This window comes from Bombina bombina, chromosome 1 (assembly GCF_027579735.1).
Source record: "Bombina bombina isolate aBomBom1 chromosome 1, aBomBom1.pri, whole genome shotgun sequence".
In the NCBI taxonomy this organism is placed as follows: domain Eukaryota; kingdom Metazoa; phylum Chordata; class Amphibia; order Anura; family Bombinatoridae; genus Bombina; species Bombina bombina.
Window position 1 is genome coordinate 193750554 of NC_069499.1, and position 17032 is coordinate 193767585.

General features: G+C 38.3%; 1 protein-coding gene across 2 annotated transcripts in view; it reads left to right on the forward strand.

Annotated features, from left to right (window-relative positions):
• The window catches only part of LRRC57 (leucine rich repeat containing 57), an 83567-nt gene that overhangs the window by 40824 nt on the left and 25711 nt on the right, over nucleotides 1-17032 (forward strand). For both annotated transcript variants that reach the window (XM_053697808.1, XM_053697809.1), the window contains 2 exons: nucleotides 6882-7014; nucleotides 11893-12161. In XM_053697808.1, coding sequence (XP_053553783.1) covers nucleotides 6882-7014; nucleotides 11893-12161 — 402 coding nt within the window. The remainder of the gene's footprint in view (nucleotides 1-6881; nucleotides 7015-11892; nucleotides 12162-17032) is intronic.

The window sequence follows — 17032 nt, forward strand, 5'->3', positions numbered from 1 at the left end:
CTTACTGACTTCACCTCACTTCTATAGCCCCTTTCACAGAATCTCTCCTCCAGCTCAAGAGATTGTCTGTCTTACAAATTCCTCATCAGTTGTGCAATTTCTTCTAAGCCTGATGAATTGCCCTTTAAGGACTGATGTGAATACCCTCTTAGGGTGATTACTCTTGGCATGGAGGAGAGTATTTCCTGTGATAGGCTTTCTATACACTTTAGCAATGACTTTACCTATTTCTGTGACATCTAGGAAATTGATACATAATTCACTAAGTTCGAAAGTGAACTTTATTCCTATCTTGTTGTCATTCAGTATGTGCACAAAACTAGTTGCCTCTGCTTGGGTACCTTTCCAGATGACCAAAAGGTCGTCTATATACCTCCTATAGTACATTATTTTCGATTTCCAACGTTCATCACATCCAAAGATGTGGGATAGCTCCCACCAACCCATGAAAAGGTTGGCATAGGAGGGGGCAAACTTTGCCCCCATCGCTGTCCCACATCTTTGGAGGTAATGAACATCTTCAAATACAAATGCATTGTGTGTAAATAAAAATTGATTGACTCTCATGATATATCTGCAAAAGTCATTGAAAAAATTAGTGAATCTCTGTAAACAAAAATTCAAGGCTTCCAGGCCTTTGTCATGTGGGATGGAGGAATATAGCGAGGCAACATCAATGGTTAGCCAGCCATATTCCTCCCTCCAAGCAAAACTCTCCATTTCCACCAACAATTGCTTAGTGTCTCTGAGATAGCTTGTCAGACCTTTAACTAAAGGCTGTAAAATCTCGTCAAGCCACTGAGAGAGAGGCTCAAAAAGAGAACCAATTCCGCTAATGATGGGTCTGCCTTTAATTTCTACCAAAGACTTGTGTACCTTGGGCAAAAAATTAAAGACTGATGTCACTGGATTGTCAACTAATAAAAATTGACTAGTGGGTAAATCTATATAACCCTCCTCAATACCATCATCTACCAGCTGAGACAACTCTTGTTTAAAGCGGTGAACTGGATCAAAGTCAAGTACTTGCTATTGAGCTGGGTCAGATAGCTGGCGTAGTGCTTCCTGGATAAAAAACTCTTATTCATCACTACCACTGACCCACCTTTGTCCGCTGATCTAACCACTATTTGCTGGTTTTCTTTGAGATTTTTCAAAATTGTTTTCTCCTCTTTACTAAGGTTAGAGTGTATTCTCTTATTGGTGGTGTGAGGTCAGATTCAATTATTTTTTGGAATTTTTCCAAAACAGCCCCCCTGGTGTGAATTGGGTAGAATTTGGAAGCATGTTTGAAGGAAGGACCTGTGTTGACATTATCATTTCCAGAATTAATTGGCTTAGATGTCCCTTCCAAAAATAATGCCTCCAAAGACTCCAAATCCCAGGCCTCTTGGAATGTTAAAGTAGGGGCTATAGTAGTTGACCCCAATTCCAAATTATCAAACCCCACAGAACTTTCCATATGTGATGTGTTAAAATATTTTTTAAGGGTAAGATTCCTTATCAATTTATTCACATCCACCAATGTCTGGAAAATATTAAAATTATCCACCGGTACAAAGCTAAGACCATAGCTTAATACTTTCCTTTCCAGATCATTGAGTGGATATGATGACAAATTGATAACAGATTTTAACTGTACTTGGTCTTTGACCTCCCCCGTCTGGGTGGTAGTGGTGTTTCCTTCAAAATTCCTTTTTCTCCCTTTTCTCCTCCCCCCCCCCCTTCGAATCCTCTTGGGGGTCTGGAAAATACCTGAGCAATTTCTAGGTTTTGAGCGCTTCTAGTGCTGTCAGAACCTGTATCTCTATTTGGTTCATATTGATACTTAGAACCTGAGCCTTCAGTAAGTGCACTAGGCATAACCAATGGCCTGTGTTCAACATGACTGACATTTTCTGCCTCTCTTTCTTCTCCAGATGAGGAGTATTCCCCATGATGACTCAACTTCACTCTCATTAAATGTAACCTTCTTGGATTTTTTGTTATTTTTAGTGTTCTTTTTGTTTTTGTTGCCTGACTTATTACCTTTTGGAAATCTTTTCTGATCATTATCTTTTCTATAATTTGTTCTCTGTCTCCTATTCCAAATATAAATTTTATTGGACTCATAATCATTTAAATCCCTGAGATATTTGTCATGCTTTATATCCATAATAAGATTTTTGGCCTCTGCTATAGATTCCTGTAGAATTTTGTCAAACTTGCTAAATTGTAATTCTTTACTACGTGAATTTAATTCTACCTGTAAAGAGTTAATTTAATTTGAAATGGTAGATAACATCTTAGTTTTGATTTCTATTAGCATACCCATTAATCTAAGAGAGCAGTCTGATAAAACACTATTCCAAATTCTTATAAATTCCACATCCTCTACAACAAATGTAGGAAATTTATTTACTCTTAATCCCCTTGGGATCATACCACACTTTATATATTTTTGTAGTGTCCAAATGTCCCATTTAAGCCTAGTCTCCTTAATGAGTAGGGACTCCACTGTATTAAACAATTTGCTAAGAGAAAATGTGGAAAGATCAGAAGAAAAGACAGTTTCAAGTTCCAAAATGTCCCCTTTACGCTCTTCAGCTGATTGCAAAGCATAGAACTTAAAATCAGAATGTCCACTTGTTTCTTGATCCATAATAAATCTGTATATCAACAACCCTGCAAATTATTGAAATTCAAAGTAAACAGTGCTCTGACACAATCACTTGTAACGAATAGTGAAAATGAAAGTCTAAAAGTGTCGGCACCTATGTCCTTTTCTTTGCAATAACCCCAAAGACAAAACTCTGTGCGATATTGTGCAACTTTGGCAAATACGTGCCCTTGGGACTCTCCCTCTCTCTCCCCTTACCTCCAGATATCTCTGCAAATGTGGTCACTGCCAAACCCTCAGAGGTATAAATATACGTTACCGACCTTCAACATACTTCTCCACAGCATGTAAAACAGTCCGGTCCTTGTCACCGATATTGACTGCTCCGGTCGGTACTGCACTTCCACAGCTCCTCTCTGTTGGCGTGTGACGTCACTTACACCCACTTCCGGTTCTTGATTCCTTCTCCCGGCGGGAATAATTGCGTTCTTCGGTAAGGGAAGGAGGGGTAAAGCTGAGCAGGGAACAACCTGTATAGTAGCTGTGTGACCTCCGTTCAAAGTATGCAAGCAGGAAAGAAAGGATGAGATGCACCAGCACACAGCGTTGTGTAGTTGAAAACTTTTATTAGCAGATAAAAATATTCTCCCAAATTGGGAAACAAACTTGGATCACCGGTGGCGATGTGAGTGGTGTGGGCTCCACTCAGACACTGACTGCTGACATGTTTCGGCTCAGAAAGACGTAATCGTAGCTGCAGTCTCAGATTACTAATTGCCATATAAGCCTGATAGTACAATCTGATTGGATAAAATAAAACCATTACCTGACATGGAGTCCACACCCACGACCACAATTGCCTTGGTGTCAATAGTATGAAACACACTCGTTTTGCAAATGGCAATTACTCACAATTCAAAATTTAAAAGTTATATGCAAATATAACAAATCAGCTGAAAATCAGATAGGACAAATTACAAAAACAACGAACATAGAATAACACTGTGAACACATCAAATATAAATTCTTAATGTAACCAGTATAACGATCCTTGTTAAAATATATGCTCTCTAGTTACTAAGATACTATATTTGTCAAGTGAATTAATTTATATATACAAATATAGCAATATTTTACAAAGTATAGGTGTTATTGGAGAGAAGAAAAATCAGAAAAGTCATCAAAGACAAAAGTTAGTCTCATTTATATGTTCACCTTTTAATATATGCACCTTTTGAGAAACGGAAAACCACTTCATCTAGTTAAAAAATCTAGATACGTTGAATATTAACTCATTGTAATCACTGTATCTTGGATACACAGACCCAGGACCCAGGGACATCACTCCCAAAAATTGATCAAATCAAACTCAGAGTTTAGTCCTTCAGGTACTCTGGTCCTGAGCCTGTGTATCCAAAAAAACCTTTCTTTTTAGCCAATAGCTTATCTCTGTCACCTCCCCTTGTTCTACACTTCACCTGTTCAATAATAGTCCATCTGAGAGTACTAACACTCTTGTTGTGCACTAACCTAAAATGTTGGACCAATGGTGTCGTGAGTTTGCCTGTTTTTAGATTGGAGACATGCTCCCTGATTCTCTCACGAGTCTCCCTTGTTGTAAGACCTGTATATTGAATTCTGCATTCTGTACAGGTCAATAAATAAACTGCATAACCTGTCCTACAGTTTAGACATAAAAAATGGCTGAATGACTCTCCAGTTACTGTACTCATAAATCCTTCTCCCTGCTGTAAGTATTCACATGCTATACATTGCGCATAGCTGCACTTATATGTCCCTTTGAACCTTAGCCAAGATGACCCTTCCATGGTATGTCTCTTTAACTGTGTTGGAGCTAGCATATTTCCAATGCATGTTCCTCTTCTAAATGCATATCTGCAGCCTTTTGCCACCATATCCACCAAATTATCATCTGCTTTTAATAAATTGAAGTGTTTCCTTATAATATTACAGACTTGGTGGTATTGACTACTGTACTGTGTAATGAATGAAACACATTCAAACTGCTTAGTCTGTCTATTTCCTTTGTTTCTAGACTCTAGGAATGCTTTTCTTTCAATACCCAATATATTTTCTCTTACTGACTTCACCTCACTTCTTCTATAGCCCCTTTCACAGAATCTCTCCTCCAGCTCAAGAGATTGTCTTACAAATTCCTCATCAGTTGTACAATTTCTTCTAAGCCTGATGAATTGCCCTTTAAGGACTGATTTGAATACCCTCTTAGGTGATTACTCTTGGCATGGAGGAGAGTATTTCCTGTGATAGGCTTTCTCTACACTTTAGCAATGACTTTACCTATTTCTGTACCTTGTAATGTGACATCTAGAAAATTGATACATAATTCACTAAATTTGAAAGTGAACTTTATTCCTATCTTGTCATTCAGTATGTGCACAAAACTAGTTGCCTCTGCTTGGGTACCGTTCCAGACGACCAAAAGGTCGTCTATATACCTCCTATAGTACATTATTTTCGATTTCCAACGTTCATCACATCCAAAGATGTGGGACAGCTCCCACCAACCCATGAAAAGGTTGGCATAGGAGGGGGCATACTTTGCCCCCATCGCTGTCCCACATCTTTGGAGGTAATGAACATCTTCAAATACAAATGCATTGTGTGTAAGTTTGTTTCCCAATTTGGGAGAATATTTTTACCTGCAAATACTGTATAAAGGAAATGAAAAAAGGTAATTATTTGCTTACTATAGGCACCTATTTACTAACAAGATCACCATAGTACATCAAAAAAACATTGAATAAAACTTGTTTTGTTTTTTGCTAAATAAGGCATGTACCTTTCCACCTGTAGGAGTTTTATTACCAGCAAATATGAATGAATTGTATATAGGTGTAGATGTGTGTGTGTGTGTGTGTGTAAAGTAACTGGTTATTCATAGCATAGTTTAGGATCTGTTGCTATTGCAGTGGTCCAATACAGGCGTATACTGTTCATTTATTCAGGTCAAACATGTATGCATCATAATTACAAATCTTGGTTTAGTGAATTTTGAAATTTAAAAAGAAATTACATTTTTATCACTTAAAGGGACACTGAGCCCAATTTTTTTATTTCATGATTCAGATAGACTAGAGCATGAAATTTTAATCAACTTTCTAATTTACTCCTATTATCAATTTTTATTTGTTCTCCTGCTATCTTTATTTTAAAAAGCAGGAATGTAAATCTTAGCAGCCAGCCCATTTTAGGTTCAGCACCATGGATAGCGTTTGCTTATTGGAGGCTTACATTTACCCACCAATAAGCAAGCATAACCCAGGTTCTCAACCAAAAATGGTCCGGCTCCTATGCATCACATTCATGCTTTTTAAATAAAGATAGCAAGAGAACGAAGAAAAATTGATAATAGGAGTACATTAGAAAGTTGCTTTAAAATTGCATGCTCTATCTGAATCATGAATTTAAAAAATTGGGTTTAGTGTCCCTTTAAAGGGACATGATACTCAAAAGTTTAACAGTTGTGTTTTGTTTTTAAATTGATATTGTTCTTATCAACTAATTAGCAGTAGAGTCCTGGGACTTTGTTTTACTGAACTATGCACTTCCTATAAATATATATATATATATATATATATATATATATATATATATATATATATATATATATATAAGCTAGGAAAGGGAGGGTACTCTCAGGATTTATATACATCAAAGTTAGTTTGTTTATAACAAGAACGTTAGAAAGTCATAAGGATAGGTCGACGTTTCGGCTTACATAGAAGCCTTCATCAAGACAGATGAACAACTCACAACGGCGACTAGCAGCCGCACACAACACCACCGGCAAAACATTCTGGTGTGTGCGGCTGCTAGTCGTCGTTGTGAGTTGTTCATCTGTCTTGATGAAGGCTTCTATGTAAGCCGAAACGTCGACCTATCCTTATGACTTTCTAACGTTGTTGTTATAAACAATAAACTAACTTTGATGTATGTAAATCCTGAGAGTGCCCTCCCTTTCCTAGCTCTTATCTACAATCCATTGAGGATTGCACCCAGGTGCTTCATTATTAGTTGAAGCTGGAGTGCTGGAACACGTGCTAATTGGATAATTAATAAATATATATATATATATATATATATATATATATATATATATACTACTTATCCTTCATAGAAAATGAGTAATATGTCCCTTTTTATTTTTTCGCTAGTGGTGTTAGATAATGGGACAATAGGACAAATATAATAGTATAATCGACAACATTAGTGTTGTGTTTTTGTTTTTTCTTTTACACAGTTCCCTGAAGACCTGCAAAGATTAGGAAATCTACGAACAATAGATTTGTCAAATAACAAGATAGAGATCTTACCACCGCTGATGGGAAAATTCAGCCTCCTTAAAAGCTTATCGCTTAACCACAACAGGCTAAGTACGTAATACTTCAGAGCACGGTATAATTGCAGAACTATATAGTTCATATTTTTGTGAAAACAGATTGAACCTTATACATTTAACGAGTTTTAAAAAAAATCTAAGAAAAAGCTATAACAACAATGTATATGGGAATAGATTGGAGTCTAAAAAATACTGAAATAATTAAAGGGGCATGGATCTACCATGTCTGCACTGTTTTCAGTATAGCTGTGAAAATGGAATTAAATAAATTGCTGTGTTCCAATTGTAATTACAATGCTCTTTTTAATTTACAAAATACTATTGATAATAGTATTATATAAAGTGGTAAATGAGAAATCTCCATTTTTTATGCCATATGGTCTCTTTTTTGCTACGAATCCTCAAAAACTCTAGAGCCGTTTTTTGCAACACATTTATGTCAGACCTCAGATCAGTGTGTGCCCAGCGACCCTTCTATGCCAGGTGTATGCCAAAACAGTGCTTACATCAGGATCTTGTGTCCAGCAACCCCTCTATGCTACATTTATGCCAAAACAGTTCACATCAGGGCATGAGCCTAGCAACCCCTTTATGCTACATGTTTACCAAAAAAAACCTCACATCAGGGCATGAACCCGGCAACCCCTTTATTTTACATGTATTCCAAAACAGACCTCATATCAGGGTCATGTGCCCAGCAACCCCTTTATTCTATATGTATGCCAAAACAGACCTCACATCAGGGCATGTGCCCAGCAACCCCTTTATTCTATATGTATGCCAAAACAGACCTCACATCAGGGCATGTGCCCAGCAACCCCTTTATTTTATATGCATGCCAAAACAGACCTCACATCAGGGTATGTGCCCAGCAACCCCTTTATGCTACATGTATACCAAAACAGACCTCACATCAGGGCATGAGCCTAGCAACCCCTTTATGCTGCCTGTTTACCAAAAAAGACCTAACATCAGGGCATGAACCCAGCAACCCCTTTATGCTACATGTATGCCAAAACAGACCACACATCAGGGTCATGTGCCCAGCAACCCCTTTATGCTACATATATGCCAAAACAGACCACACATCAGGGTCATGTGCCCAGCAACCCCTTTATGCTACATATATGCCAAAACAGACCTCATATCAGGGCATGTACCCAGCAACCCCTTTATTCTACCTGTATACCCAAACAGACCTCACATCAGGGCATGAGCCCAGCAACCCCTTTATGCTACCTGTATACCAAAACAGACCTCACATCAGGGCATGTGCCCAACAACCCTTTTATGCTACCTGTATACCAAAACAGACCTCACATCAGAGAAATGTGCCCAGCAACCCCTTTATGCTAGATTAATGACAAAACAGACCTCATATCAGGGTCATGTGCTCAGCAACCCCTTTATGCTAGATGAATGCCAAAACAGTCCTCATATCAGGGGCAAGTGACCATCAACCCATTTATGCTACATATATACCTCATCTGAATATCAACATCACCTGTTCACCAGCAATCCCTTTATACTAATTGTATGGTCATAGAGAGATCAGATACATGTAGGTACCCGTGTGTACCAATAGATCTCAGATCCACTATTCAGAAACCCTTTTATCACAGCTATATTATATGTAAAGATCTCAAATGCAGGAACCAGTCAGAGAAACGGGATCTCTCTACCTGACTGCTTTATAATATGGCATCCAGAGAGGAAGGAACAGGTGATGTTGATATTCAGAAATTAGAGAAATCGTCAGGCAACTAATTGTACTGTATCAGAAAAATTGCCAGTTTTGTAATATATCCCTCTCTGCCTCTGAAGCTCAAGGTATGTTGGTGATATGCCTAACAGTCCTTGTTAGTGCAGTGAGAGCTAGCATAGTCATGACAGGTTTACTAGTATTCTCTTCGCAAGTGGAGATGTGGGTATAGCGGCATATTGCATACTGCAATTATTTATGCTATTTTATAGTTATTTTATATGTCTCTTTAATTTAGGGCTGCCACATCCAGCCCTTCAAGGGTTTTTGTGTGTCCCTCAGCAACACTGAACAGAAAGCACGTCAGTAATTTGTTTCCAAAAAGCAGTTGTGCAGATCTTTCTAGGTAAATTAATCGTGCATTTCTACCAACCGTTGTAATGTTGAGTAGTTCATAGTTAAAGAGGCAGTAAACACCTTAAAAGGATAGTCTAGTCAAAATAAAACTTTCATGATTCAGATAGGGCGTGTGATTTTAAACAACTTTCCATTTACTTTTATCATCAAATTTGCTTTCTTTTTTGTTGAAATCTAAACCTAGGTAGGCTCATAAACTGATTTCTAATCTGTTGAACTGTCTCTTATCTCAGTGCATTTTGACAGACACTGATAGTTCATATGTGTCATATAGATAACATTGTGCTCACTCTCATGGAGTTATTTAAGAGTCATCACTGATTGGCTAAAATACAAGTCTGTCAAAAGAACTGAGATAAGGGGGCATTCGGCAGAGGCTTAGAAACAAGGTAATCACAGGGGTAAAAAGTGTATTAATATAACAGTGTTGGTTGTGCAAAATTGGGGAATGGGTAATAAAGCCATTATCTATCTTTTTTAAACAATAAAAATGTTCAAGTAGACTGACCCTTTAAGTTTTTTATGTAAAATGTCATGTGTAATGAAACAACTTTGTTATTTACTTGTTTTGACTAGAGATGCACTGAAATTTCGTTGCAGAAACTTTTCGGAAGAAAATTGCATATTTAGTTATTTCGGTTTTTGTTTTTTCAATTCAGATTCATTAATTAAATAGCCTAATTATTTAAAAAAAATAAAAAAAAAAATAAAAAAAAATAATTTGTAAAAACAAAACATTTTCGGTTTTCGACCAAGTGCATCCTGGATTTTCGGGTTTGGTTTCGGTCCAGAATTTCCATTTTGGGGGATCACTAATTTTGACCCCTTTTTCATGTAATTTAGCTCATAAAATGGGGCAGTTTTTAATTCTAACTTAGAATACGCCTTGCTGTGTTATCAGGGCTAACTCTGCTACATTTCCCTTATTGGATTTATCAGATATCAACTGTAAAACAATGTATTTTACACTAACTTTATGACCGTGACTAGTGTTGTTGTCTGCAGAATACAACCAAAATTGGCTTCTCCAAATAAGGCAAATGGTAGGTGGAGTTTTGCTGTTGTAAAATAATGTTAATTTGTTTGGCTGATATGTTATTCTATAGCAACACAAAATAAATGACTTGTAATTACAAGGTTTTTACTGTCCTTTAAATTAATAAATATTAACTATTTTTAAAGATAAAATGTGTTTTATAATCTGATTTATACCCAGATGTAATCACTAGCATAAGTATAATGATAACAAAAGTGATGTAAAAAAATGAAGGCGCCTAAATATGCACACGAATAAAGTGTACAAAAAGTGAACATGTGATGTATATCCCAAAGTCTTGACTGCCCTCTTCAACAAAGGACAAGGATTAGAAATGTGTGTGATATGTATTCACAACTGTATTCTTAAAGTGATGGATAACTATATATAAAAGTACATATGAGTGTACAAAAAATATATAAATAACAAAATAACTGTGGATATAGATAAAAACACTGTGCCTATAAAGTGTTACTAATGTGTCTTCCAAATCAAAAAATAAAGATATCGAAAACAACCTCCAGCAACTATGTTGATGAGATGATATAACTATCAATGCGAGAGTAGTTACAAACGCACAATAGTAACAAACAATGTTAGAGACACATATTAGTGGAGGTATAGCATAAAAATACCAGATACATACAATAGGTGCCCAAAAACAAATAGGGTGTATAAATAGTTCTTATCCAAAGTTCATGGAGTGGAGATTATTTCCTCCGGGTGTTCCCTCAGATAGCGGGTATGCGGCAGCAAATACTCCTTCCAAAGCTGATGGCACCAGCGACGATCTGCAGATAGAGGGGAGAAAAGAAGGAGGCGCCACAATAGTGTGAAATCGTAGATGAATAGGACCCCCACACAACGATACAAGATCACTTACTAGATTCAGAGCACTTGAGAAGTGCCACAGGTGCAGGCTGAACTATTCACAAGCTGTCCAGCGAGCTTATCCTCACGATCTACTCCGATCCAGTAGCCAAAGTGAAGATTTCATGAAACCCCACAAGTACTTGGGGTCGCAAAAATGCCCAATGATGGTACAAGTATCCTCCTCAGGGCAAATGCACAGCTAATATTGATGTGTCAAAAGCTGATAGCTTCCTTAGGGGTCACCATTCACAGAAAAAAAGCCTTTTGGAGTCACTTTCTGAGCCACAGGACCCTCTCACATGAATCTGCATGCATTGCCTTGTAAATCAACTGTGCAGAGCTGCACAGTTGATTTACAAGGCAATGCATGCAGATTCATGTGAGAGGGTCCTGTGGCTCAGAAAGTGACTCCAAAAGGCTTTTTTTCTGTGAATGGTGACCCCTAAGGAAGCTATCAGCTTTTGACACATCAATATTAGCTGTGCATTTGCCCTGAGGAGGATACTTGTACCATCATTGGGCATTTTTGCGACCCCAAGTACTTGTGGGGTTTCATGAAATCTTCACTTTGGCTACTGGATCGGAGTAGATCGTGAGGATAAGCTCGCTGGACAGCTTGTGAATAGTTCAGCCTGCACCTGTGGCACTTCTCAAGTGCTCTGAATCTAGTAAGTGATCTTGTATCGTTGTGTGGGGGTCCTATTCATCTACGATTTCACACTATTGTGGCGCCTCCTTCTTTTCTCCCCTCTATAAGTATAATGATCTCTGGCCAGTCCCTCCATACAAACAAGTTAGGGTACCGCTGCTTTATAATGTATTTGATGTCTCAGAGTCTTACCTTCGATATATGAAGTAACATAAAGGTATATTTTTTTTCCCAGGCAGACTACCTGATGAGATATGTAAACTGAAAAAGTTGGAAACTCTACTTCTAAGTGGCAATCAGATCACATGTCTTCCAGCTGACTTTGGACAACTATCTGCATTGAAGACCCTAAATTTATCTAGCAATCAGCTGCGAGCCGTGCCTTCACAGCTCTGTTCTCTGAGACACCTAGATGTGGTGGATTTGTCAAAAAACAAGATCCAAGCTATACCAGATGAAGTAGCTGGCCTGCAGGCCATAGAGCTAAACCTGAACCAGAATCAGGTCAGCTGAGATCCAAGTAATTGCATACAGTCTGGAAAAAATGTGTTTTTTGTTGTTGTTGTGGTTTATAAAGGGAGGTGTTTGGATACCATGATATTCAAACTGGACACTTGAGTTAATATAGTTTTGCTAGCTTTCACAATGGAAAATGTGTAAAATTAAGCGTGAGGGACATTAACTGCTTGTGCCATATAGACGTTGGTACTTTGCCCAGCATGCTGTGTTGACATAGTACCTAAGTCCAGCACAGAAGTGCATGAAGCAGTCCCCGCTGTCAGCTAAGACAATGGAAGCCGCAGTAATGATTGTCTGCTGTTTCTAATTAAAGGGGATCCCAGAGAAGCTTTTATAACTATTTGTCTTATGACTGCAGTAGTTAAGTGTAAATAATTTATTTTAGAAACCCAAACTTTGTGAAAAAGTTAATATTTCTTTCATGTAATTAGCAAGAGTCCATGAGCTAGTGACGTATGGGATATACATTCCTACCAGGAGGGGCAAAGTTTCCCAAACCTCAAAATGCCTATAAATACACCCCTCACCACACCCACAATTCAGTTTTACAAACTTTGCCTCCGATGGAGGTGGTGAAGTAAGTTTGTGCTAGATTCTACGTTGATATGCGCTCCGCAGCAAGTTGGAGCCCGGTTTTCCTCTCAGCGTGCAGTGAATGTCAGAGGGATGTGAAGAGAGTATTGCCTATTTGAATGCAGTGATCTCCTTCTACGGGGTCTATTTCATAGGTTCTCTGTTATCGGTCGTAGAGATTCATCTCTTACCTCCCTTTTCAGATCGACGATATACTCTTATATATACCATTACCTCTGCTGATTCTCGTTTCAGTACTGGTTTGGTTTTCTACAAACATGTAGATGAGTGTCCTGGGGTAAGTAAATCTTATTTTCTGTGACACTCTAAGCTATGGTTGGGCACTTTGTTTATAAAGTTCTAAATATATGTATTCAAACATTTATTTGCCTTGACTCAGAATGTTCAACTTTCCTTATTTTTCAGACAGTCAGTTTCATATTTGGGATAATGCATTTGAATTAATCATTTTTTTCTTACCTTCAAAAATTTGACACTTTTTTCCCTGTGGGCTGTTAGGCTCGCGGGGGCTGAAAATGCTTCATTTTATTGCGTCATTCTTGGCGCAGACTTTCTGGCGCAAAAATTCTTTCCGTTTCCGGCGTCATACGTGTCGCCGGAAGTTGCGTCATTTTTTGACGTTATTTTGCGCCAAAGATGTCGGCGTTCCGGATGTGGCGTCATTTTGGCGCCAAAAGCTTTTAGGCGCCAAATAATGTGGGCGTCTGATTTGGCGCTAAAAAATATGGGCGTCGCTTTTATCTCCACATTATTTAAGTCTCATTTTTTATTGCTTCTGGTTGCTAGAAGCTTGTTCTTGGCATTTTTTCCCATTCCTGAAACTGTCATTTAAGGAATTTGATCAATTTTGCTTTATATGTTGTTTTTTCTCTTACATATTGCAAGATGTCTCACGTTGCATCTGAGTCAGAAGATACTACAGGAAAATCGCTGTCTAGTGCTGGATCTACCAAAGCTAAGTGTATCTGCTGTAAATTTTTGGTAGCTATTCCTCCGGCTGTTGTTTGTATTGATTGTCATGACAAACTTGTTAATGCAGATAATATTTCCTTTAGTAAAGTACCATTGCCTGTTGCAGTTCCTTCAACATCTAAGGTGCAGAATGTTCCTGATAACATAAGAGATTTTGTTTCTGAATCCATAAAGAAGGCTATGTCTGTTATTTCTCCTTCTAGTAAACGTAAAAAATCTTTTAAAACTTCTCTCCCTACAGATGAATTTTTAAATGAACATCATCATTCTGATTCTGATGACTCTTCTGGTTCAGAGGATTCTGTCTCAGAGGTTGATGCTGATAAATCCTCATATTTATTTTAAATGGAATTTATTCTTTCTTTACTTAAAGAAGTACTAATTGCTTTAGAAATAGAGGATTCTGGTCCTCTTGATACTAATTCTAAACGTTTGGATAAGGTATTTAAAGCTCCTGTGGTTATTCCAGAAGTTTTTCCTGTTCCTAATGCTATTTCTGCAGTAATTTCCAAAGAATGGGATAAATTGGGTAATTCATTTACTCCTTCTAAACGTTTTAAGCAATTATATCCTGTGCCGTCTGACAGATTAGAATTTTGGGACAAAATCCCTAAAGTTGATGGGGCTATTTCTACCCTTGCTAAACGTACTACTATTCCTACGTCAGATGGTACTTCGTTTAAGGATCCTTTAGATAGGAAAATTGAATCCTTTCTAAGAAAAGCTTATCTGTGTTCAGGTAATCTTCTTAGACCTGCTATATCTTTGGCTGATGTTGCTGCAGCTTCAACTTTTTGGTTGGAAACTTTAGCGCAACAAGTAACACATCATGATTCTCATGATATTATTATTCTTCTTCAGCATGCTAATAATTTTATCTGTGATGCCATTTTTGATATTATCAGAGTTGATGTCAGGTTTATGTCTCTAGCTATTTTAGCTAGAAGAGCTTTATGGCTTAAAACTTGGAATGCTGATATGGCTTCTAAATCAACTCTACTTTCCATTTCTTTCCAGGGTAACAAATTATTTGGTTCTCAGTTGGATTCTATTATTTCAACTGTTACTGGTGGGAAAGGAACTTTTTTACCACAGGATAAAAAATCTAAAGGTAAAAACAGGGCTAATAATCGTTTTCGTTCCTTTCGTTTCAACAAAGAACAAAAGCCTGATCCTTCATCCTCAGGAGCAGTTTCAGTTTGGAAACCATCTCCAGTCTGGAATAAATCCAAGCCAGCCAGAAAGGCAAAGCCTGCTTCTAAGTCCACATGAAGGTGCGGCCCTCATTCCAGCTCAGCTGGTAGGGGGCAGGTTACGTTTTTTCAAGGAAATTTGGATCAATTCTGTTCACAATCCTTGGATTCAGAACATTGTTTCAGAAGGGTACAGAATTGGTTTCAAGATGAGACCTCCTGCAAAGAGATTTTTTCTTTCCCGTGTCCCAGTAAATCCAGTAAAAGCTCAAGCATTTCTGAATTCTGTTTCAGATCTAGAGTTGACTGGAGTAATTATGCCAGTTCCAGTTCCGGAACAGGGGATGGGGTTTTATTCAAATCTCTTCATTGTACCAAAGAAGGAGAATTCCTTCAGACCAGTTCTGGATCTAAAAATATTGAATCGTTATGTAAGGATACCAACGTTCAAGATGGTAACTGTAAGGACTATCTTGCCTTTTGTTCAGCAAGGGAATTATATGTCCACAATAGATTTACAGGATGCATATCTGCATATTCCGATTCATCCAGATCATTATCAGTTCCTGAGATTCTCTTTTCTGGACAAGCATTACCAGTTTGTGGCTCTGCCGTTTGGCCTAGCTACAGCTCCAAGAATTTTTTCAAAGGTTCTCAGTGCCCTTCTGTCTGTAATCAGAGAACAGGGTATTGTGGTATTTCCTTATTTGGACGATATCTTGGTACTTGCTCAGTCTTTACATTTAGCAGAATCTCATACGAATCGACTTGTGTTGTTTCTTCAAGATCATGGTTGGAGGATCAATTTACCAAAAAGTTCATTGATTCCTCAGACAAGGGTAACCTTTCTGGGTTTCCAGATGGATTCAGTGTCCATGGCTCTGTCTTTAACAGACAAGAGACGTCTAAAATTAATTACAGCTTGTCGAAACCTTCAGTCACAATCATTCCCTTCGGTAGCCTTATGCATGGAAATTCTAGGTCTTATGACTGCTGCATCGGACGCGATCCCCTTTGCTCGTTTTCACATGCGACCTCTTCAGCTCTGTATGTTGAATCAATGGTGCAAGGATTACACAAAGATATCTCAATTAATATCTTTAAAACCGATTGTTCGACACTCTCTAACGTGGTGGACAGATCACTATCGTTTAATTCAGGGGGCTTCTTTTGTGCTTCCGACCTGGACTGTAATTTCAACAGATGCAAGTCTCACAGGTTGGGGAGCTGTGTGGGGATCTCTGACGGCACAAGGAGTTTGGGAATCTCAGGAGGTGAGATTACCGATCAATATTTTTGAACTCCGTGCAATTTTCAGAGCTCTTCAGTTTTGGCCTCTTCTGAAGAGAGAATCGTTCATTTGTTTTCAGACAGACAATGTCACAACTGTGGCATACATCAATCATCAAGGAGGGACTCACAGTCCTCTAGCTATGAAAAAAGTATCTCGAATTTTGGTTTGGGCGGAATCCAGCTCCTGTCTACTCTCTGCGGTTCATATCCCAGGTATAGACAATTGGGAAGCGGATTATCTCAGTCGCCAAACGTTGCATCCGGGCGAATGGTCTCTTCACCCAGAGGTATTTTCTTCAGATTGTTCAAATGTGGGAACTTCCAGAAATAGATCTGATGGCGTCTCATCTAAACAAGAAACTTCCCAGGTATCTGTCCAGATCCCGGGATCCTCAGGCGGAGGCAGTGGATGCATTATCACTTCCTTGGAAGTATCATCCTGCCTATATCTTTCCGCCTCTAGTTCTTCTTCCAAGAGTAATCTCCAAGATTCTGAAGGAATGCTCGTTTGTTCTGCTGGTAGCTCCAGCATGGCCTCACAGGTTTTGGTATGCGGATCTTGTCCGGATGGCCTCTTGCCAACCGTGGACTCTTCCGTTAAGACCAGACCTTCTGTCTCAAGGTCCTTTTTTCCATCAGGATCTGAAATCCTTAAATTTAAAGGTATGGAGATTGAACGCTTGATTCTTGGTCACAGAGGTTTCTCTGACTCTGTGATTAATACTATGTTACAGGCTCGTAAATCTGTATCTAGAGAGATATATTATAGAGTCTGGAAGACTTATATTTCTTGGTGTCTTTCTC